The following is a 23,623-nucleotide window of genomic DNA, read 5'->3' as shown; positions in this document are numbered from 1 at the left end:
TACGAGGACAGTGGCTTGATAACAGGCCTGCCCGTCTTCGTCACACAAAAGAGGGCAGCAGAGGAAGGATGAGGCACAATTAGCTTCCTTGTCTAATCCTTCAGGTTTCCACCAGCAAAGCCCTGGTTATAATATTTTTTTTCATGGCTTAATTGGCTAGAAAAGTGGCTGACATGCAAAGCTGGGGACATTAACAGGGCTGTGCTGTAGTAAATGGCAATGCAAAGTGACATTTAAATTGTAACGACGGGGAAATTATCCATCTTTTGACATGCTTAGCTCTTTTTTGCCGGGAGGGGGGGAGGTGGGTGTAATTGCAATGCCAGGCCAAGTGATGGCTCCTTTTTAAATGTCTCACGTAGAAGCGAAGTCTGATAGTAGGTTGAGCTCTCGAGGAGAAAGACGAGGAGTGTATACCCAAAATGTCGACACTGTATTGTTCGATCACTCTTGAGTGGCGTTGCTAAATATGCTTGTCCTTCATCTCCTTCATCAGAAATTTACTAGGCAACGCTCGCCATTTCCTCCTCAGTGGCACAGAAGGTCAATTCAAGGTGGTACCCGTTTGCTCTCTGGTCTTTATTGGTTTTATTTATGAAAGCACACACACACACAAATCAACCTTCATCACTGTAACATTTAACTTTTCTCCTCACTCAGCGTCCAAGCTCTTTCTGCTTTGACCTCTGTGTGATTGACATGGTAATTACCCAATCAGCAGATTGACAGCAGCGCTGTCACAACACCGCCGATTGAAGTGAAGTGGTCTCTCGTACGCCCAGTTCCCTCCCTCATCTTGTCTTCAGCTTGGCGGTCGCTCCGTTTCTTTATCAATCCATCCATCAGGCGCCAGGCCATGACTTGCGTGAGGAAATGAATGGTGTTTGAATTTTGGGTAATGCTATTTGACAGCTCAGTCAGTACATTGCGAATCGAAAGCAGAGGTGATTAAACGTTTGTGCTACCTTTGATTTTATTTATTATTTTTTATTTATTTATTTACTTTATGATACAATCAATCAATGACATTTGTCAAATGAGGCTACATTCAAATTTTGCTTGAGGTTTTAAAACTGCTACCTCCCCTTTTCAGTTAGCCTGTAAAGGTTATATTGCACTTAGGTTCACCCCCAAATCTCACCCGAAAGCCCAATATTCCGAACCTTTTGTGATTGGTGTATATTTTTGGTGTTGTATCTTATCATTCCCCTTTCAGCAATGCTACTGGTTTTAAGCAGTTTTGACTCTGTAACTGAATTCGATTCCCATTGGTTTTCTCTAGCAAATGTTTAGAATTCAACCAAATCAACGGTTGTGAGGGCGAGAACACAAGTTCAAATGAAAGCAGGCGGGATCAGGAGGAAAGGCAAATAAGAGATGAGGAAAAGGTGCCGGCAAGGACAAAAGAAGCGAAAGCTACGTCCAGAGAAGTTGGAGATGAGCACGGAAGCTAAAGAGAGGCCCTTTTGTCCACTGCCAAGCATCAAGCGCCTATGAAAGCCTGTCCAGAGAGACATTAGCCCCCTGCTCACCGGCATTTGGGGCGGGGGGAGTGCACGATTGTGTGAGAATGATGTATTGGGGCCAAAAGGCCTCATCACCTGTAGTTGTGCTGTCACGCATTAAACGGCCAGTATTGTTGCGGCGGGTCATTGTACTTGAATGCGAGGGCACGGGGTTAACGCTCTGTATTTTCTCCCCATACAATCCCAACTGATTGCACATCTAACTCGCTCGCTCTCTCTCTTTTCCTTTGTGTGAATGTGTGTGTTTGCGTGTGTGCTTTTTGGATGGCGTGCCGACAGTAATGACCTCCCCGGAGCTCTCGACGCAGCGCTGGAATGTCAGAAGCGCTACGGCAACCTGCCACGCATCCACGACATCATCGTCAGCCTGGTGGAGAAGGGAGACACGGAGCTCCTGCAGAAAGGTCTCAAAGACACATTTCAGTAGCCTTTGCCGTAGTTCAGGACATTTAAAGTTCAGAAAGAAGTTAAATATTGTTATTGCAGACCACTAAACACGTAGCAAACTTTGCCTTTGTTCAGGTTAATCGTCCAACCATTCAAATGTTTTTTTGGGCCACATGCTCGTTGTTTTTAAATTCAAATTCATCCATCCATCCAGCCAAAACAAAAAAATGACATTTCTACTTATGTGTAATTTACAGAGATAATCAGTCATAACATAAATGGGCATAAAATTTTGCAAGTGTGAGAAGTACGGTTGGACTTTTAAATTAAATCTCTACATTTTGGTGCATTTTCACATTTTTCTCACAAACTTTGTTAGTGTAAGCGGTGTGCATCAGCCGGGACATGCTACAGAAATCGGTCAGGGGAAAAACGTTCAATCGTCCTGTCCCCTAATTTCACATTAATCAATAAAATCAATGAGACACCCAGACTTAGTGAGTTGTTAGAAATGCAGAACTGAGGAAACAATCATTGTTGATCTCCTGTTTTTTGACGTTTTGATCTTCGGGCCATGCGTACACGGCCATAGTCTTTGTCCTTTTGCTCTCTTATGGGAAGTCAGTCCTTATTTCCAAAATTGGGTGTTTGTGCGAAGAAACCCTAACGAATGTGGCCAAAAATAAAACGAAAGACTACATTGCCTCCAAATCTGTATTAGTAACAACACATGAATATTTTAATATTTGTAAAAAAAAGTTTGCTTTGTGAATGAAAGTCTATGTTGGGTTATTCAGTTTTTTTTTTTCTTCATCCTGTCTAGCTGTGTATGAAAAGCTCAACCCTGCCAGAGGGGCAAGTGGCTCTGGAGAGCATCTCCTCATTCGCCCCATTAAAAAAGCCCTCTTACCCGCTATTGTGTCTGCCATAGCCTCCTCCACCCTCACGTGACCTCACCAAAGGGTGACTGACCCAACCAAGACACCCGCGTCATGTAGTAAAAAAATAAATGTGATGAAAAACAGCAGACATGTTGACTCCCCCCCACCAAAAAAAAAAGGCATAATGTGGCTCTTCAAATGTTCTTGACTTGTGTGGCCTTTTTTAGAGTTGGTGGTTTAGCCAACCCCTAAAGTATTTGGACTTTTTAGTGTTTATTTGAGCAGTACAAAAATAACCAAATTATGCTCTGGATTTTTATTTTCTATCTCTGTTTAATACCCGGTCAGCTGCAGGACAGAGATAGTGTGTAAAAAGGGGAACAGAGAGCACCTTAGCCGGTTTTCCAGGACGACTTTATTCAGGCTTTCATTCAGTTCTTTTTGCCGGTCGTTGGCGAGCACACTAGGTGGTGGCGGCTTCTGACTGCGTGCCAAGTAGTGAAACAAAATGAAATGGTATTAGTAGGGTTTTTGTTTGTTTCTTTCTTTACCGTCAACTCACTTGGCTTCCTCCCTCAGCCATGGACGCAGTGAGCCAAGAGCGCGGAGAGATGACCATGCTTTACGATCTATTCTTCGCCTTCTTGCAGACGGGCCGCTATCGTGAGGCTCGTAAGATCATTGAGGTAAGAACTTGGAAAATATACCATCTGAACAAAGTTAAAAGACAATTTTGGAATCAAGTTTTATTTCCCAATGGGTAATGAAAGTTCTTTTTTCTCGCTCTCTACTTAGCTCTGTTAATGGTTATTTGAATGTCCATCACTCTCTATATATTACAGTCCGCATCTATCACTCTATCTATCCAGCTCAGCCTACGACTATCAACGTCTGAACATTTTGGCCACAATTCCAAATGGTGCGGTGCAAAGTTACACAGTACTGCTCACCACTCAAAGAACAACATAACTACAGTAAAGTATGGTGTTGGCAGCATCATGCTTCGGGACTATTTATTCAGCTTGAAGGTGGAGGGAATTATAAACTGTTCCAAATACCAGTCAGTATTAGCAGCAAACCTTCAGGTCTTTGCTAAAAAGTAAAAAAAAAAAAAAAAAAAAAGACAAAAGCCAACTAGAACATCTGAACCTAATTGTGGTTAATCAGAGGCACTTTAAATGGTGGCCGGTGTGTGCTAACTCCCATTTAACATGAGATGGAATGCAATCAGGGAATTCTAAACACAGCTCCATTGCAGTTACGAGAGGGTGTGCACACTTATGCAACCACATGATCTCAGTTGTTTATTTTTGTGTCCCCTCTGGAAAAGGTTCCATTCTTCTTTTTCGAGTTGTACAGTTTATAGATCATACCAATGGTGGAAAACTTTTGAAATCATTTATGATGGTCTGATTATTTATTTTACAAAAAGCTAGCATTTGAACAGGGGTGTGTAGACCTTTTATATCCATTGTGTATCTGTTTTTATATATATATATATATATATATATATATATATATATATATATATATATATATATATATATATACACACACACACACACACACAAACCGCGCATACACACAACACTGTCCTGTCATAAAGCTCATAGATTAGTGTAAAAGAGAGGCAAGGCAGGCCGATAAGAAGCGAGTGACACACAGATGAACTGCGTGCTCACAAGCTGGGTATCAGCACAGGGAGATTGATGAATAAACAGATCAGGACATGAGACATCAGAGGGAACAAGGCCATTATGTGGTTTCAACAGATTGAAGAATGTCCCCGTTCGGCCCTCTCGTGTGCACTAAAAGAGGGATTTGGGCCTCTTGAGGATTTCCCGTCCCTCTGAAGCGCTATCGACATGTTATTGTGTCTGTGCGGCCCTTATCCTACTTACAACAGCGTCAGCTAAATGCCAACAGTGTGTGTGTAGGAGTGGCAAAGCCTTATTACAGATTGCAGATGAACACACAAAACGTCAAGGATGTTGGTGGAAGACATGGGTTTGAACTGTCAGAGGCGCACACTAACACACACTCACTCACCATATGTCAGGCTGAAGGTTCATCACAGCCCCTCAGAGGCTATTGAAACATGCAGCACCGTAAATAATACAGTGCCTAGGAGACGCCTACTTGAGGAGTCAGTAAAGGCAGCTTGACAATGTACATTAAAACATGAATTGTTTGAGTTGAGTTGTGCTGGATGTTCTCGTTGGTGTTAAGTCAATGGTTGCAAAGTAACAATGTCTATTAATGCGTTAAACACACGATATCTTCATTGGTTAACGTTAGTTTATTCTGTGTGCCGTATTTGTGTGTACTTCTCAGTTGACGTTGACTGGCATGGATTAGTTCCAATTTGTGGATGTGAGCAATAGAAAACATAATATAGATTGCTTATGTCACTAGAAAAATAAACATGCTAACAGTAGCTTCCCTCATTTTGTTGGATGCTATTCTTATCTTATATTATTATACTCCAGTCTCCACTCTGCTGCAGATAGACATTTTATTTGCTGCCCCCAAACAAAATGTCTCCTTAAAAAGCCCCATACAGAGAAGTTAATACACAAGAACCTTTGCAGTTACTACCGCAAAACAGTAGTACTGTATATTATTATTTTTCATTTTGTTATTTTTTAATTTTTGCGTAACTCACAGATGAATCAACACATGTCAAAACATAACCATCCGCTATTCACTCGCATTAAGGTTTCAAAATCTCTGGTCAAGCAAACGCACTTCTCGGCTGTCATCTATCATCTCTTAAATACTTGAGGCGATGACGGATAGTTGCCTTGCACTGTTTGAAGCGAAAAAAGTACGAAATGTGCATAGAAGCACACATGAGCGCCAACATCTATGGAGAGGATGTCAAGTGGCGGTCCCAGTGAGTGGTGGCTCTCTTTAGGCTGTGTTTGGTATAATTGGCAGCTGATTAATCACAGCTAATTAAATGTAATGATAGCGAAAGGTGGCCAATTTAGTGCTAAATGGTCATGGTTAGGTAGAGGATTGTCATGGGGCCTATTATTGTGGCGCGTGCGCTTGTGTGTGTGCGTGTGTGTGTGTGGTCAAGGTTAGGTGGCATCGCTAAAGAGAGGCGAGTCATTATGTGTTTTTACGGTTGGGAGAGGGGTTCGGCCATGCTCGTGTGTTTGTGCATGTGGTTTAAGTGGTCGGGGTGATTAAAGGAATTAAAACATTGTAGCAGGAAGTGAGATGGGTGGTTGCTGTTAAGTGTAGGTGAGTTCTTTCTTTAGTCGTATACACATATTTCATAATTTGAGCTCCGCCTGTGCAGTGTGCTTTTGATCCACTATGTGGACTGAGACAAGAACAGAATAATAAAAAAAAAACAAAGAACGATTGCCTTTTCAAAATTAATTACAGATTAGGACTCCGGGGCCTGAGGTATTCCAAACAAACTGTGTGTGTTTGCGCGTGGAGACTGACAAACAAAATAAAAAGCAGTTGAAAAGATGGGAACACTTGCACTGGGCTTTGGTCTCTAAGAAGATTAGAGCGACTGAGGGAGAGAGTGAGTGCGACACATTTTAATTTGTCCCTTTGGCTGCTCGAGTAAGCGCATATTAAAGCCTCCGCCTGGGATGGAGGGATGGATGGTGAGGCAGGGTGGGGGGAAAAGGAGGAGAAGGAGCAGGGGAGATTTGCAGGAAGAGGCTGGGATTGAGAGCGATTGGGATGCGAAGCTGCAGTGAGGGATGAAGCCTGCCAATCTTTTCTTGACGGTGCTCCCATCAAAAAGGCCCAGCGGGGATTGAGCGCCGTTGATCCCCTTCCTCCCTCACTCATTCAGATTAACTTCCTGGCTCTTTTTTTATTTTTATTTTTTTTTTAACCCCCTGCTCTCAGATTACCAGAGAGAGAGAGAGAGAGAGCAAGGGCGATCTCTCAATCCTCGTCTTATTCAGTTGTATCCAGACCCCAAGAGACAGATGAAATCCTGATCGCTGTTCTTTCGTAATAATCACCTTGTCATTCCACGTATCCGACTAAATCTGTGCTACACGAGCCCTGAGATCAATCTATGTCAACCCGTATTTGACGGCTCGTTGGGCCATTTCAATTTCAATTTGGCCTGTATGTGTCGTTGCGCTCCCAAAAATAGAGGACTTTGTTTCAAATATCGTTGCACATCCACATTTTAAACCTGTCCCTTGCGACTTGCTTTGAGAAAGGAAAACAAGAAAAGATTACTTGACCCGTTCAAATCGTTATTAGCAAGAGCTTTGTGTGGATTTAAAAGTAGACTTTAAAGTAAAGTGCTTGGGAAATATTATGAGACTTGTTTAGAACTCAGTCTAGGATTAGTCATTTAAATGGGGAAACATTACAGCTTATTCGAGACAACTATTTAGCCTTCTGTTTCTTTCTTACTGCACTTAGAAAACATGCATTTTTGCATGTTTGTCACCCAGTTGCACACAATTGCCTGACACAAAAATATGAGGATCATCAAACAGGAGACTATTTTAAAATATATTTTTTTAGTATGTCAAAGAGTGATATGAAGTGTTATATTAATAATTCCATGGCAGCAGAAATAGCATTACAGCTTTTTACCTTGAAAAAAATGTTATGTGCCTCAATGAAGCAGCTTTCAATTTGACAATTTCATTCCATTTGTGTTCCAATCAATTTGAAGGAACTTGTATAATAGAAAATAAGGGAGCAATCAGGTAATGATTTTCACAAATGAACTATGACTTACTTCCTGCATACATAAAAGTGCATCACTAACTTTCTTGCTTCTTTCATGTAATCAGCCATTTTTTTTAATAGTGGCTCAAAATCCTCATGAGCGACGTCTCCGATGGTTTTTATCTATCAATACCTAGCTGTGTGGCTGTAATTTCAGCCTGATCCTGTGAAATACAACAATAATTTTGAAACATCAACAATGCAACACGTTTGTCATGGATGATATTCATGGTCTCACCTGTGTGTTTTTTTTTTTCTTTTTTTTTTTTTTCTGTTTTGGTTTTCCCCCCTCATAGACCCCTGGACTGAGGGCAAGGCCAGGGCGTCTGCAGTGGTATGCTGAGAAGTGCATTACCACCCAAAAGGTAACACCATCACCAACACACTGCATCATGGATTCAGTGCAAAATGATGATGATGAAGCACAACTTCTTGATGCACTTAGATGGAGGTCCTGGAGCAGATGGTGGACATGACCTCCAAGTTATTTGAGTGCGACCGTGACGAGATGTACAGTTACCTCCTCCGTCTCTGCAGTAAGTCCCTCTCCCATTTGCCGTCGGCGTGTTTGGATACCTAAGCACAACACCGTGGTGTGATTGCAGCAGTGCTGAGTGGACCATTAAAGCTGATTGTCAACCTATTGCAAGTTCATATGTTGTCTACATGACAGCATAGACACGGATGAGTCAGTTGATCAGATTAGTGTCTTGATTGCCCTCTTGTCAGCATGACCCTCCGCTGCCAGGCCGAGCACTCCCCCATCTCAAATTGAATTCTCTCAATCTCGCCCTTCCACTAGAGGAGACTAACAACTGGCAGAAGGCGGAGGCCGTGTGGACCAAGATCCAGGAGGAGAACGTCATTCCCCGCGAGAGGACGTTACGCATGCTGGCCGATGTCCTGAAGAATAACGGCCAGGAGGTGCCCTTCGATGTGCCCGAGGTAAAATCTATGCTATAGCCCGCGCATCCCGCTAACTATATTAAGAAGATTATTCGGAAGAATAATAGCCAGAAGGCCCCTGGTGGGGAAAGGAGGCGATGGAGTAGCGAAATCTTGAGATTCCCAGCAGCACTGGAGGAATTGAAACACGCCTGAGGTCTAATGTGACACGTAACCAGCAAGTTGAACACACATTACAAGGGGGAAAAGGCAACTAGTTTGATTAAGTTCAACCAAAACATTTTAGACAGTGCTCTGTGATTTTGCCATTAATTGCTGTCGTTTTCATGTTTTACGTGGAAACCTTTTGGGAGTCATTTCAATTCAGTTTTCTGCTGACAACTGGAATGGCACGCAGTGGAGCGCAGACCAAGGCCAAACCATGCTTTACTAGTTTATGAATGTAAAAACATCATTGAAAAGCTGAAGTTGATGACAACTGCATTAAGCCCTGACACAATTACCGAACACCTGCAAGTCAGTGACCCCATTAGAAATAAAGGGTTATAATTGCCTCAAGATAGCAGCAAAGCACTACTGTTGTCAGAAGGATGCTTCTCAACTCAAGTCATTGGCACCAAAATCCCAGAATATGGCAGCCTTTGTCCTGACCACCAAAACAGTGAATAGGTGAGTTTCCAAACGTGAAGTTGAATAATTAGCGGCCAGCTAACTGGATCACTTAAAGAGCATATTGACCTCGCCGCTTCTTGTATGTATCAAGAGGCCCCCTTAAAATATGGGGGAAGGGGGAGAAACCCTCTTATCAAATGCTCAGCGTGCCCTCGCCACACTCCACTTTTTTTTAAGCCTCTGTTCATTACATGAAGCGCAGCAAACAGGATTGCTGTGTGGTCAATCAGAGCAGCTGGCTGGCGAAAGGAATTACAGCTGGATGTGTGTGCGCACATCCCTAATGGCCGACTAATTAAGCCAGCAGCTAAATGCCACCATATGGCTCGCTCGCTTGCTCTTGTATGTGCATGAAAGCTGTCTTAAAAGACCAAATTAAGACGATTTAGGACCGCAAACCAAGCGAGGGGAGGTTTTTTTTTTTTTTTTCGATTTGCTGGATATTTCTCCCTCTCCTCCTTGCGCCCCGAGCTTTGACGAGACAGGAAGTGATCGCTGTTGCCCCGAGCGATGAACTAGGTGACCCCAGGGGCGCTCCAGTTGACGTCCCCGCTCCCCGCACTCTTAACATGTACGCATCTCTTTGCCTCTCCCCTGCCGGGTGCCAGCCCTAATTTGCCCCCAGCCAATACAGCTTAACCCCCTCCCCTCCCTGCTACACGGGTGAGCGAGCATCAGGGGACCCTGGCCCTGGCCGCCCCGCATCACATACACACACACGCACACACACACAGTGTGAATATGTGCAGCAACTTGTTAGAGCCAGGAAAGCGTTTGCAGTGTTTTGATGGAAACATCAGCCCCGGTTTAATTTCGTGTGCGGGTGTGTGTCTTTTGCAGACTTGGTACGGACAAGCTGCCAACACACAGCAGGTCAAAGCAGAAACACCCCCCAGAGGTGTGGAAAGTGGCTCCCAGTATCAAATCCGACTTCTGGCCCTCTGCAAGAAGGGAAACGCCAACGGTAAGATGCTGGCGGTCGAGGTCCCTCATTAATGAAGCCCAGTAGTTACTTTGATCCCCCTTTCCAATGAGAGTGAAAATAGAAGGCTTCAGTTCCTGGCCATTTTATTGAATTTTGACAAATGTCAATGGTAGAATGTTGGGTAAGCAAAAATGTTTCTTTGGAAAAAAAAAAGTCTGTATTGGTCCAGGCAGCCATGACAGCATTAGATCACACAAGGCATGCCATTTAAAAATAATAATAATAACTTCAAATTAGATCTTATTGTAGGCCTCAAAACTTTGAAACCACAAATTCTCGTAACAGACAGACGTAAGTCAAGAAATGACATTTTGGTGCAAGAGTTCATTTCTATAGTTCAATTCAAAAAGTGAAACTCAAATTCAATTAAAAACATAATAAAAATACTTTTCAAAAAGCCACTTCCTGCCAAATTCCCATATTAAAAACAATTTGAATTGTTTATTTAATATTCAATCAACAAAATGAAGCAAAGTGAGAATCATGAAATATTTCACTCTGTAGTGAATCTACCGGTATATAATGAGTTTGAGTTGAACTATTGAAATAAATGAAGTTTTCCATGATATTGTAATTTATTGAGGTGTGTCTATGTTTTCATAAAGGTGTATATGTTCCTCTGAAAACTCAAATACTTAGAGAAGGGTATGTAGCTAGAACTTCCGCCATCCAGCCCAACGTAAGTCTGCTCTTGCTCTCACTATCAGAGGCCTACAGGATGCTGAGGCAAGCGGACAGTCAGGGTGTGGCTTTGGGCCCCGCCTCATACGACCACGTCATCCGCTCCCTGCTGGCCGGAGGAGCTTTGGAGGACGCCATGGCGGCCAAGGACATGTAAGTCGCCTCGCCGTCAAGACTGCCAAAAGCGGCCACGGGCAATTTGCTTTGTTCGTGAGTCGGAAACTGTCCACCAAGCGTTTTGAATGATGTCAAATGTTGCTCTTTCCTTTCATTGATGTCGCCAAGGAGCTTTTGTTTGTTTTCCACACAATTTTTCACGAGATGTGGGACATGAGCCAAGGGAGAATCCATTAAGTTTTGGTGCACATCCAAGACACTGTTTCTCTCTGAATAGTATGAGTCTTAATGACAAAATCCTAGCAAGGCCAAATAATGCATCCGGTGCTATTGCATTTTCTAGCAGATTTCTGTACACACACGTAACAGAATGAGATATGTCGCCGATATGTCACCTCCGCTGGTCATCGTAGGTAAACAAAGCCTGATGACAACTGTGTGCTTCCACACAATCATGCCCTCTGGATGTGTTTTATGGGTGGCAACCAAACACCAACGCTCTTTTAGCTTAGTGGCTAATATAGGACTATAAATAGTTGATATCGTAATATATCATGTGGTCGTGTTGCGTGAGTGGGAGCATGCAGGAGTGCTGCCAATCTCCTCTGTTTTACTCACCTTTTTTGTTCTTTGTCCTTCGGAGGAAAACAAGCAACCGCTCACCGTGCAATGCTATAACTCATTTGTACAGGGACACCCACACATACAAAAAAAAAATACATCTCCGGGTGTGTTTTTATCAGCCTACATGATTGTCCCTCTCATGTTATGAGAAATAATCGCAGCGCTTTAAGAGCTGCGCAATATGCGCGATAACCCATCTCTGCTCTTGTACGAACGAGTTTAAGGCCTCCCCTGCACCACGTGAAAGCTCGGTTGTGTTTTTTTATTTGATTTTCTTTCTTTCTTTATTTTATCTGCGCTCGCGCTGAGGAGTGGAATGAGCTGAGAGGAGAGTCGGGCTGGGGAAGATGATAATGGCGAGAAATAAGGAGATAAAAAGAGCTAAGTGGGGGGACAAAAAAGAAAAGGCGAGGACATCTAGATTTAATCACGAAGGAGGTTAATGAACACGCTATAGGCATTAATTCTTTGTACATTTGTTTGGAGGAAATCTGGACAGAATTGACTAGCGAAGGGGGGCGCTTATAGCCAGATTAAGGGATTGAGGGTGAGGTGATGGATTCATTGGCTGAAGTGCAAATATGCCTGGAAGGAGAAGGTGCAGGGAAAGTGTGTGTGCGTGTGTGCGTGCGTGTGTGTGTGTGTGTGTGTGTGTGTGTGTGCGAGCGAGCCTCTTGAGGTTCTCTCTCACCTGATAAGAGTAATTCAGACCCCACCACAGCGACCCCGTTCCCGCTGTGACCCTGTCGCAAGCGGCTCCCGGATGCTGCTTGGCCCCCGGTGTCGCCGTGGTGATAAGGACTGCCTGGCCTGATGCTCAGCTGAGCGCACGGATTAATCTGCTTGCAGGGCTCTCGTAATAAGTCAGAAGAAGAAGAAGAGTCTGATTGAGGTTTTGGTGGCAACAAAATGAGGACGGCACACCCGTCAGGAGAAGATTTGGGAGAGTGTTCATCTGCAAAACGACACCCCAGCCACACATAGTACACGTGCAGTGTGGCGCACGCAGAGCAAAACATCTCTTTCACGCTGGCATCAATCAAGCCATTCATGTCTGTATTATTGACACGGTGGCATAAGAGGCTCAGACATGGCATCCGTCACGGAGCTTGCATTGTCTCTACTTTGTCCGCAGGATTAGGGTTTTTTTCCCCCCAAATGTGATGCGTCCTAATGTTGCAAAGTTCGAAGACACCACAAAGATATTAACCGGCTCGCCTCAGCTTAGGGGGGGAAAAAAAAAAAAATTTGCTTTCAGTGTTGACAAATCCCTGTCCCTCGGTCATGTTGAAAGCCAACGGGCATATCTCGGTTCAGCTCACCACGAGACACTTGAGGCCGATAAATCTCCATCTGGAGTGCACTTGTCAATATTTGTTCTTCCCCAGTCCTGCGTGTCCATGATTTTTCTTTTCTGTTGGCCTGTGCAGTGTGTTTAGCACCAGCCCTTTATGTAAAATACGACTGCAGAGTCTAAGATAGTTATTGTATTCCGCCGGGGGAAACGTGGGGGATGCGCATTTTTTAATACATATACTGGATACCCAAAGGTCAAAATTATAGATTAAATCGTTTACTGATAAAACATGATAATTATTACCTTTTTCCATTGGAATTATCATCAATACTGTTTTGGTGTAATAAGCGCCAAGGGTTTTATTTGTGATAACTGATAACCATGATCATTTTGCTCACTATAATCGTGATGTTACATTTCATACCATTTTTATCACTAGTCAACTTATATAAACATATTGTTAATTTAATATCTCTCTGACAGCATCGATCAAAACTGATCAGCCTGTGCAGGTGACCATTAAGTTGTGGCTGAACTATTTTTATGGTACATATATCGCATGTGCAGTATCCTCGAGAGTTGGGATGGTGCCCAGTGGAATACAATGAGGTTATCTTTGTGCATTTTTAGTTTTTGGAAATGGTAAAACATAGCAATCTGTCAACTATTTCAGTGCCCAGTCTCGTATGCCAAACTTCCAGCTGAGCGACATCGCCAACAGTTTGCTCGTGGTCACACAGAGCAAGCGCGGCCAGACGAAAGGTAACGGCGATACACACCGCACAAACACGAGGTCTAGCAAGCGCAACGTCGGATCTCGTTTCCCCTCCCCTCAGACGCTATGGAGACGTGCAAGTCGATGCTGCATCAGGACCTCGTGCCCTCGCAGCTCGCCATCACCAGGCTGGTGCAGGCCCTCGGCAGCCAAGGCGACGTGGCGGGAATTGCGGAGGTGCAGTCGCTCCTGGAGGGTCTGGGCACCGGTCTCAACCTATCTACCATGTTGTTCACCAACAACAAGGCCCTGGCTCACATCAAGCTGTAAGTCCGTTGCTGGCTTCTTTTGATATCTACCACTGCTACATTGGATTCATAAGTGAGAGTCTCGAGATGAAGACATGGCCCAAAAATAGCATCTCTTTCCTTAATTTTGATCCTTTCTTTTTATCAAGGGGTTGATCATACACCCGTATCCCCCCCCCCCGTTATTCACAGTTGCAGGGTCAACCTCCCCACTAAGAAAAATAGCTACACTCTCAATCCTACTTTAGTTCACTCAGAAAAAGAATGTGTAAGCTACCGTGCATTTTTAGTTAGGATTTCAACTACAAGCGAATCTTATGAGATTCTCGAAATATCAGTTGTTTGACGATGATAATGTTTGAGCGGAACGTGTCTGACTTTTTATGGTTGGATGAATATAATTCAGGCTCAAGCATGAGGTGGTGCGAAGGTCTTCATCGAAATTCAAGTGATCGAATTCAAGTGACGGTCATTTAATTTCTGCTTGCGGTTTTGATTTTTTTTTCTTAATCACTTAGCCAGTGCTTGTGCAGGCTGTCTAACCCATGTATATGTGGAAACACTTGAAAAACGTACATTATTCTGCAAATTATTTAGTAAAGTGCAAGGCAGAAGTTGTTTTACAGCGAATCACACAAAGAACTAGAGTTTTAACACATTACCGCCAGGCAAGTGCGTGACAAGACCTGTTATGACACACTCTTAGCATAAAAGCTTAGCAAGCAAGCGGGCAGGACGTCCAGAACAAATGGGAGACACGGGCATAATAGGATTATTCATGGATTCCTTTTAATGTCATGAAAACACCCATCCTCCACCGCCGCTGCGCCGCCTCTCAAACAACAGCGGACAAAATATAAAAACACATTGTGTATCAAACTTTCATCACGCCACTTGCCGCATTAGCGCGACAGGCGTCCCCGTGCCAACTCGGCAGCGCCGCAGAAAGTGGACGAAATCGCAAGACGGCCTCACGCCCGGTTGGCCATCGTTGCTCGGCCCTGTCAGCTTGAACCTTGACCTCCGGGAGCGGCGCCCTGAGCCGCTCTGACACGTGCGTCCCCGCTGTGCCTGAGTCAAGCTGACTGGTTAAGAGCCCGGGTGGAGAAGCGAGCGGAGCCGGAAAGTAGAGAGAACCGCATTTAGCGGGGGCCCCCGCTGAATTATTCAGACGGTCCCGGTCGCAACAATCAGGGTGGATATGTTCACCCACCTCCGGACACTCGCACATACACTTGCGCGTAGGCGCACACGCCGCCGCGGTAAAATATTCATCACGATGCCGATTGCGGAAGGGGGAGGAACAGTTAAGTGTACTCGCCGGGTCAGGTTGCCAGATTGAGTTGACTTTCTGTAGAGCTTTCGATTTTCATGGCTTTGTGCACCAACAAAGCGGCAAAAGTTTACATAGTAAAGAGAAAAAAAATGGGAATATCTTTCTGACATGAACTCTTGTTTTTGTCCTCAGGGGTGATTTGGAGTCAGCGGTTGAGACACTTGAGGAAGTTTACACCAGTCCGGACAGCAAAAACCCCAGTATGGCCTTTGTGTTCCGGAAGATTTTGGAGGAAAACAACGACAAAGCCATCGACAAGTGTAAGACGGACAACGGCCACATAATGTCCAATGGCCGATGTCACCAGCAGTGCCGTTGACCGAAGGTGCATGTTTTGTTGCAGTGAGTGCTCTGGCGGAGCGGCTTGCCAACCACTTTGCCTGTTACAGACCAGCTTCAGATCTGTTTGTAAACCTTCTGGACTTGGACAGAGTAGAAGATGCCAAGTTCATGCTGGCTGTGAGTGTTTGGGAACACGTGTGCCATGCGTACAGCAATATTTGTGATGCTATGTAACCGCCATAAATGAACCATGAAGTGCACCTGAGTACCACAGGGCTCAGTACTAGGGCTTTTGTCATTCATTCTCAAGGCCGGTTGGCTTGTGTTGTTTCCCGTAATGACTGCTATGCTGCCAATGACTCCATCCTGTACCCAAAATGCAACAAGTCCAACATTTCTTCTCGGTTTCACAATCTTCCCTTCGCTCTCTTTTGCGGCTCATATTATTTTGTGACCTTTTTACCATGTCTGGAGTCTCACCCTTTTACACTGACGTCCATTAAGATAGAGTCCTTGAGCTCATGTTGCAGTGTCTATCCAACCAGTGTCCCTCACATCCGTCAACTGCTTTACTGTCTGGAACCTCACTCTTTCCCTCTGGAGTTCCTCAAGGAGCAGTCCTGTGTCTCTCTGGGGCTCGCATTATTCTTTAACTTCTTGACTGTGTCCTTTTGAAAAGGTGTTCATCGGGGCTGTGTCCTGGGGCACTTGTTATTTTATCTGTACCGGATCTCTTTCTACCGGTACTCTAGATTTCTAGACCTTGTTTCATCTCATGCCTTCTTCCAACCGACTGCTACACTAGTGACTCCCTAGCCTCCATTCTTAAGACACTCCACAGCTGAAGGCCTTAGTGCTTTCTGTCTAATGGCAATCAAAATCATTCACAGCAGGAACAAAATGCAGAAGTGGGGAGGATTTTTATTTTTTTAAGTCCATCACAACTCCCTCATGCCTCTGTCCAGTAGTCAAACCCTTGTGACGGACGGATGCATTCACCCACCACAGGTTTTGACTAATTTATCCGGCCTTTTGCATTTGCGTCCCACATCCCACCGAGTCTGCTGGTCTGTGGTCGACCGACTCAGACTTCTACTTCACTTATTTACGCACAGTTCATGCGTTACAGCTCGATGGCTTCGCTGTGAGCTCTGGGAAATGAATATGTAGGCGCTAGGTGGGTGGACGAGACGGTGACAGAATGGCCGAGAAAAAGACTACACACAGGCGGTAAATGGGAGGGACTTGCGATTACTTCTCACTCACTTGCTGGGTGATCACCCCTCTCAGTCGTTTGCTTGCATGTGTGACTTAAGTGCACACTAATGAAAACGTGTGTTACTTACTGCTGCGCGTCATCACTATTTAAACAGGAGTATACTGTTTTGTTTTTTTTTAATATTCTTAAGTCAGCAACACAGTTTTTTGCTACTAAATTGTCATTTATAACACGTTTAACCCCCCCCAAAAGTCAGATTAAATTGTGAATGAATATTAAAATAATTTACTTATTTCATGAGGCAAAAAAAAAAAAAACCATCCAAAATGAGATAAATCTCAAGTCTGCTCCTGCTTTTTTTCCCCAGACATCTGGGGTGATAATCCTTTTCAATCATTTAACAGCAATGTCTGACATGATGGACTTTAATGAACAGATACATTACTACTCACTGCTCTCTCCCTTCATCACTATTTAAACACAAACTATGGATTACATCACTTACATGCTTTATATGCATCCTGGACAGTCTTCAAAAATGCAGCATGTGTTTTGACTCTATAGTGGGACAGATGACTGCAATCACGTGACATAGTCTGAATTCTCGTGTAATGTGAATTTTTACAATAGTTGTTTAAAATGATGGATATTGTATAAATGTATATTCATATGATTATATCTCAGGTCATTTGCATATTTGAATAGTGCATTTTTACCTACTGATCACTTGCTAATAATATTACACAAATTACTGTAGTGGTCCCCTACTTGTCAAGCTTGTGAGTACTGACATGACCCGTGCATAAGGATTCCATCTATCGTCCCCCTTGCAGACCCTCTTTAGGCCTCACTGGAGGGCTGCACAGCAAAGCAAGCCGGGCCATCCCGTCGCACAGTTAAGCAGCAAAACTCTGAAAAGCTTTTAAGTAGACAGGCGCACAATTACTATGGCGAACCTATCAAGAGAAGCGCGGCGTGTGAGCGTGCGGGGAGCGAGCGTGAAGTCATTAAGAAGTACAACCCGGACCACGTGTGAGTGGGGAGGAAGGATGAGACGTTCCCTGGGAGCCTCCGCAGCTTTTAGGAGCTGCCGGGTCGGTTCCGGTGTCACCAGGGGCCAGGCTGGGAATGAATGAAATAAATAAAACACCAGGGATGGCGCCAATGTGCATAGCGTCGCTCTAATTGCATGATTGTACTCGAATAATTTTGTGTGTGTGTGTGCGCGTCATGCATGTGCGCGTTTTGTTAAAAGCCTCGCAGGCCACTTGCTTTGAGTTCCGTAAGAGCGTTCCGCTTACCGACTGGCTAGGAATGTCATAGCACACACACGGGCGCGAGCAACACTTTTGCTGTGCACAGCAGGGACATGAAATTCACTCGTAGCCATGTCGCGTACAAATGCCTGCATGTGTTTTACACATTGAAGGATCTTTTCCTTTTGGATTAAGTAAGAACTGCAAGTTACGTCATGTCTAATCTTTATCCATGTGCTTATGTCCAAACAAGCCCTTTAAGATTAATCCACGGCTGGCAACTCAATGCGTTTATTTTTTTCATGAAATAATCAATTAAATGCACCACGAATGTCCCCTGAAATTATATTTCCTTTATCTCTTCTTGCAGAGGGTCAACGCCTTGGCTGAGCAGAAGGAAGTGCTAGTGTCCTACTTGACGCGAGCGTCTCAGCGGCCAGGACAGGTCTAGTCACGTTTTGTCTTTCTTTTTCTTTCTTTTTCTTTTTTAAAGAATCTTTTACCCCCCTTTTTACAATTGTACTGTTAGCCTGCCTTCAGCTTTAAGGGCATCAGTTGGTTTTCTTTGGACTTCTGGAAATGGTGGTAATGTGTCCGTTTGGACACAGTGTTTTTGCCTGTGTCTCATAAAATTGTGACTTTTTGTAGTCGAACCATTTCTGGAGAAAATGATGACTTTAGACTTACAATGACAAATTTCGTCTTGTCAAATTGCAACCCTTTCTCAAAATGTTACCGCTGTCCTCTTTAAATCTGATGACTTCATTTGTATACAATATTGCCTTTTTGCAATCGTATGATTTCTTGTGAAATGATGACTGTAACTTTGTCCATATTTTTTTCATTTTTGTTTTAATGTAAGAAAATGCCTACATCCATTCGGCTGCATTATGTTAATTTTGCATGTGTTGCTAATCCCACGTGATGTGACGATCGTTCTTGTGTGTTTTGGTAGGTGGGCAAAATCAAGACCTTGCAGAGCCTGATCCCCAACTTTGCTGAGAAGGAAGTGCTCTACCCTTACTTGATGAAGTGTCACGGTAAGATCCAGGCCATGACGCTGGGCCTGCGTGGTTAGCCCAGCGTTGTTATGACAGAATTACCAATACATACAGTAAACCCTCGCTAATTTGCAAATCGCCGCTCACGCGTTCAAGATATTTTTTTTATAGTACATAATTGAAACTATTTGCAGAAAACTGCACTTATTTGCATATTTATTTTGGCCGGCTGGACAGTGAACGGCTCTGTGATGGAAGACGACGGATGAAGTGCCCAACTAAAGATTTACAATACACTATCGATATTTAGAAATGATAGTATTTATGTGTCACTGTGTCAAAAAATGAAGTGACAAAAATGGAATCAAATGGCTAATACGAGAGTATTAGTGATTATTTTTACAGGTTGAGTAGCAGTAACATACACACCAGCGTCCTCACATTTCTCTCTCTTATTTTTTTTTTTATATCAAATCATTTTTGTAAGCCATTTATTTTTGCAAAATGAGTTTCAATTGAGGTGTTTATAATTTGTAATATATTTAGGGTTTCAGCAATTCATTCACTGAACCTCTGTATGTGTATTATATGCATATGTTTTGCTAGATGTGCATTTCTGGTGCATTTTATTCAAAATCAAATCATCTGTAAGCCATTTTTTCTTACGCGGCTATAGATAGTATCTTTTGTCTATGAAGTTGTTAGCGCACATCTGCATAACATTGTGTGCATTAAAGAAGACAAATATAGAAAGTAATTTAGATCAACTTACAACAAACAATAACTTAATGTTGTTTTTTTAGTCAAAATTTAGTCTAACAAAAAAATTAAAGAGCGTGAATTTGCCTAAAATGATAAAAAAGCACGACTGAGCGCCACTGCCACCTACTGTAGTGGATGTGCAATTGCACTTTATTCTAGTAGGGGGCCAGAAATAGCATGATCCCTGGGGTTTGACTTGACTTAATAATTTGGGGCGGGCAACTGTTCTTTGTAAATTGTTGCTTTTTGTGTTATCTTGGTCCCTAACGCCTGCAAATAGTGAGTGTTCATTGAAATGTATGTTGTGTGGAGGCACAGTAAGAAGACATGCCGGCCTTTTTGAAGAACACATGTCCACTAATGAGTTAACTGTCCTGCCTAGCCTAGCGTGCTAATCGCTACACGACCTGCCACTCAGCGCTTCTTTTGTCTTACATGCCGACTGTCCGCCTTTGAACTATAATCCCGACCATTTTCCCCCCGTTATCACAGCAAAGATGAGCGGACATGACTATTTCATTAGCGTTAGCCTGCTGCTCAAAGGGGACATGCGTTTGCGCACTTGGGTTCCCTCTTTATTTCTCAATAGACATAACCTGGTTATTTCCTTTGGAGGGAAAGAACTGGAGGAACATAAACGCGGCACATTATTGGATGTAACGCAATTTTTTATGGTGCTTATAGTCAGAAAAGAAGCCTTTTTCACACTGAAGTGATATTTAATTTTCATAAAAGGGCATGTTGACTCTCACGGGGTTTACAGGGTTCCTCGATGCTTCAGATTCTTTCTCATACTTTGTTCAAGGTTTATGAAGTGCCGCAAATGTGGCTAAAGTGCTTTTTAGAAGTGCTTGAACTTGGAGCAAGCAAGGTCTGCTAATGGCTTTTCCTTCAAAGTTTCATCTCCCAGTTCAGAAGTAGATTTTTAATTCATTTTGATGTAATACATTAATTGCGATGAAGTCATTTTTAATATATCCATAGCGCGGTTGTAAGTTGCTCCAAAAGCTTGAAAATCCATCTTGAAATTTTATTTTGACTTTAACAAGGTGTGTAAACCCTTTAATGCACATTTGGAGTGCTATTCATGAGCCAGACTTTTGCCATCTGAAATGTGATTTGTTGCTTCACGTGGATTTCTATGACAGTCATGGACAAAGACCTGGCGTCGGCCAAGGCGCTGTACGAGCGCGCGCAGGAGGAGGGGCTGGTGGTGGACGAGCTGTCGCTCAAGCGGCTGGCCGTCATGTATCGCGACGCAGGAGAAACGGCGCCTTTCCCCGAGCCCCCCGTGAGTTCCACCGCCGCACGACTACAGTCAACATACATCGCTCCGCAAAAATTGTAAATTATTATGTATCTTTAAAAAACGTATATAATTGTTCAGTCAGATTTGATTTTGGATCAGACGCAAGGTCATCTCGAAAGCACATTTTCAAACTCCATTAAAACATAAATATCAATTAAAAAAAAGATCTGTTTTACCAGCTAAGCAGACAGTGAACTTTGTCTCTAAAAGCAGCTGACACAATTAACTCAAATATGTATGAATTAAATAAACATATTACATATCATTCAAAATGTTTTAAAACATTTTAATGTTAAACCAATTTATCTGACAATGTTGTGTTTCAATGTTCCTTCGGTAATATGTCCCAAAACTGGTGTGTTTGTATGTTGCAAACCTTCTTTTACGGAAATAAATACATATTATACCTTATATTTTATAATTCCCCCCGTCCCACCCCAACTCCATCCCATATGGTGCCTGTGAGAGGGTATCGACGGGTGTTGTCTAGCTATTTCGGCTACTTAGGAGCCTTTTAGCACTTGCCACATTATATAAGTTGGTGTGGGCCTATTTTAGGGAAACGCACACACATTTTGTGTATGCACACTTAGAGGGCTCTCATGTTGCCACCGAGGCCGCTGGAGGCAGGTGCACCCGCAGCCTGACTCACCTGCAGGACCAAGGTAAGAGAGGCTCTTGCATTATTCAACATCCGTCAGGAGAGTGAAGTGATGCTCGGCCTTCCCCAGGCAGGCAGACGTCAAGGCTGCCGCACTAACGCTCGAACGACACTCGTGGACCTCCACCAAGGCCCAATAATCCACATCAGTGTTTAATTGTACATAGATTTGATACCTTCAACATACGCCAGAGTTGATGTTTTAAGATTCATGTGTTATACACTGAGATGTTGGGGAAACATTGGAAAATCCCATGCCAAGTGGCCATTGAGAATGCTGGGTGTCACTTGTTGGATTTACCCTGTGAACAAAAAGCCTTCATTCATTAAAAAAAAAAAAAAAAATCATTTAAAACATTTCCTACGCATCTTTGTCTACCGTTTTTGGTCAAAATACGCAGAGGATCAACTTTGCACCTCATTATTTGAGCTTTTCTGAATTTATCCCGTTTTAAGTGGGGTCTGGTCTTCCCAACTTATTAACCACGACAATCGGGGGCGGAGCTAGGAGGTTGAAAGAGGCAAGTTGCTCTGATTTGTGGAAGCCAGTGTGTGGAGGCGAATGAGCGCAAGTAAGCACAATAAAAGCATTTTCGCTCCTGGAAGCAGAACTTCATTCTCTACAGTTCACATGCTTGTCACGTAGGGCGGGGATCCCATTTTACAAAATTGGCGGAAAACATCCATTTACATGGTTGTTTAATTTGACTCTTCATGGGTGGACGTGCGCCTCAGAGATGCAACGGCAGCTTTTTTGTACCCCAAAAATCTTGAATGAAGGGAGATATACCACCAATAAGCAATTCCAATGTATCGCTTTTGCCACCATCTTGTGGCATCTAGGTGCGCATAAGTTGAGCAGCTTCATTGAAACAAAATGAGTCCTTTGTTAGCATCCCACACACAAATACTACAGTATCTACCGTAACTGCACTTTGTAAAGCCACATTCTTTTTTTTTTTAATACTCTTTTTATTATGTATACAAAGGTATTTTTTCTTCAACATAAAAAGTAATATTTTTATGTGGTTTTGGGGGAGCTGGACTGGATGAATGGCATTTCAATTCGCTCATTTGTGGCACATTGATTTGCCCTTTGTTCACGGAACAAATTAACTTAAGTCAAGGTACCACTGTACTTTCCACAGAAGCCTTTATCCAGCCAAACAAGAGCAAAACACACACACACACAACAACACCTGGTGTGGATCAAAACACCGATTAATTAACCAAGAGTAGGCCTTCAGTGTGTGTAGACGGTGTGTATGTGCGCGACAAATCCCTTCTTTGTGTATTAATGGGGATTTAAAGATGAAACGAGACAACCTGTTTGGAGAGTGCAAGCTATTTAAACACACCCAGGAGGATGCACTCTTTCACAAGCCCCCCCCTCCCTTCCCCATCACCCATCCAACCCCACAGCACCTGAGCGCCATTTTGGGTTTAATGCCAATCTCTTTCTTCTTCTGCAGGAATCGTTCAGGTTCTACGCCAACAAACTGAAAGAGAGGACAGTCAAAGCTCAACCCGTCAACGAATAAAGACCTGACCCCGCCCCCTTTGTTGTCATCCCTCAATTTTGATTTTTTTTTTTTTTTTTTTATATACATGTTCCTCTGCTATCAATATGACTGTGATGACTGTACAGAAGTATTTATGCCAATAAATGTTAGGAATCCATGTGTTCAGTGCTGTGTAGACAAGGAAACGTGCAGCAAATACACAAACATTACAATAGATACTCATTTCTATCAATGTTTAATAACTCAAACACTTTTAATCTTGTATGAAGCTAAACAGCCTGCCAAATTGCAAATTCGGGGCACTTTTGTTGTATACTGTATTTGCACATTCAATGGTGTGAAATTTATGATCTGAGGTCCCAGATCTAGCCAGCTAACTAGCAAATGAGACCCGTGTATAAAATTTAAAAAATAATTACCTCGCCTTGTAATTTATACCCGACA

At 43.2% G+C, this 23,623-nt stretch overlaps 1 protein-coding gene across 1 annotated transcript in view; it reads left to right on the top strand.

The window, feature by feature from the left end:
• The window catches only part of lrpprc (leucine-rich pentatricopeptide repeat containing), a 51,675-nt gene extending 28,339 nt beyond the window's left edge, over positions 1 to 23,336 (top strand). Inside the window, exons 24-38 of the mRNA XM_086045689.1 lie at positions 1,806 to 1,930; positions 3,374 to 3,480; positions 7,822 to 7,890; positions 7,971 to 8,061; positions 8,328 to 8,470; positions 9,944 to 10,067; positions 10,796 to 10,922; positions 13,481 to 13,569; positions 13,644 to 13,848; positions 15,299 to 15,426; positions 15,510 to 15,625; positions 18,294 to 18,368; positions 18,879 to 18,963; positions 20,835 to 20,977; positions 23,129 to 23,336. Of these exons, the coding sequence (XP_085901815.1) occupies positions 1,806 to 1,930; positions 3,374 to 3,480; positions 7,822 to 7,890; positions 7,971 to 8,061; positions 8,328 to 8,470; positions 9,944 to 10,067; positions 10,796 to 10,922; positions 13,481 to 13,569; positions 13,644 to 13,848; positions 15,299 to 15,426; positions 15,510 to 15,625; positions 18,294 to 18,368; positions 18,879 to 18,963; positions 20,835 to 20,977; positions 23,129 to 23,197 (1,696 nt within the window). The 3' untranslated portion in view covers positions 23,198 to 23,336. The remainder of the gene's footprint in view (positions 1 to 1,805; positions 1,931 to 3,373; positions 3,481 to 7,821; positions 7,891 to 7,970; positions 8,062 to 8,327; positions 8,471 to 9,943; positions 10,068 to 10,795; positions 10,923 to 13,480; positions 13,570 to 13,643; positions 13,849 to 15,298; positions 15,427 to 15,509; positions 15,626 to 18,293; positions 18,369 to 18,878; positions 18,964 to 20,834; positions 20,978 to 23,128) is intronic.
• The last annotated feature ends 287 nt before the right edge of the window (positions 23,337 to 23,623 follow it).

This window comes from Filicampus tigris, chromosome 11 (genome assembly GCF_054856515.1).
Source record: "Filicampus tigris isolate MCC_2025a chromosome 11, RoL_Ftig_1.0, whole genome shotgun sequence".
Classification (NCBI taxonomy): Eukaryota; Metazoa; Chordata; class Actinopteri; order Syngnathiformes; family Syngnathidae; genus Filicampus; species Filicampus tigris.
The sequence above is the reverse complement of the archived record's forward strand: the minus strand, read 5'-3'. Positions and strand labels throughout refer to the sequence as shown.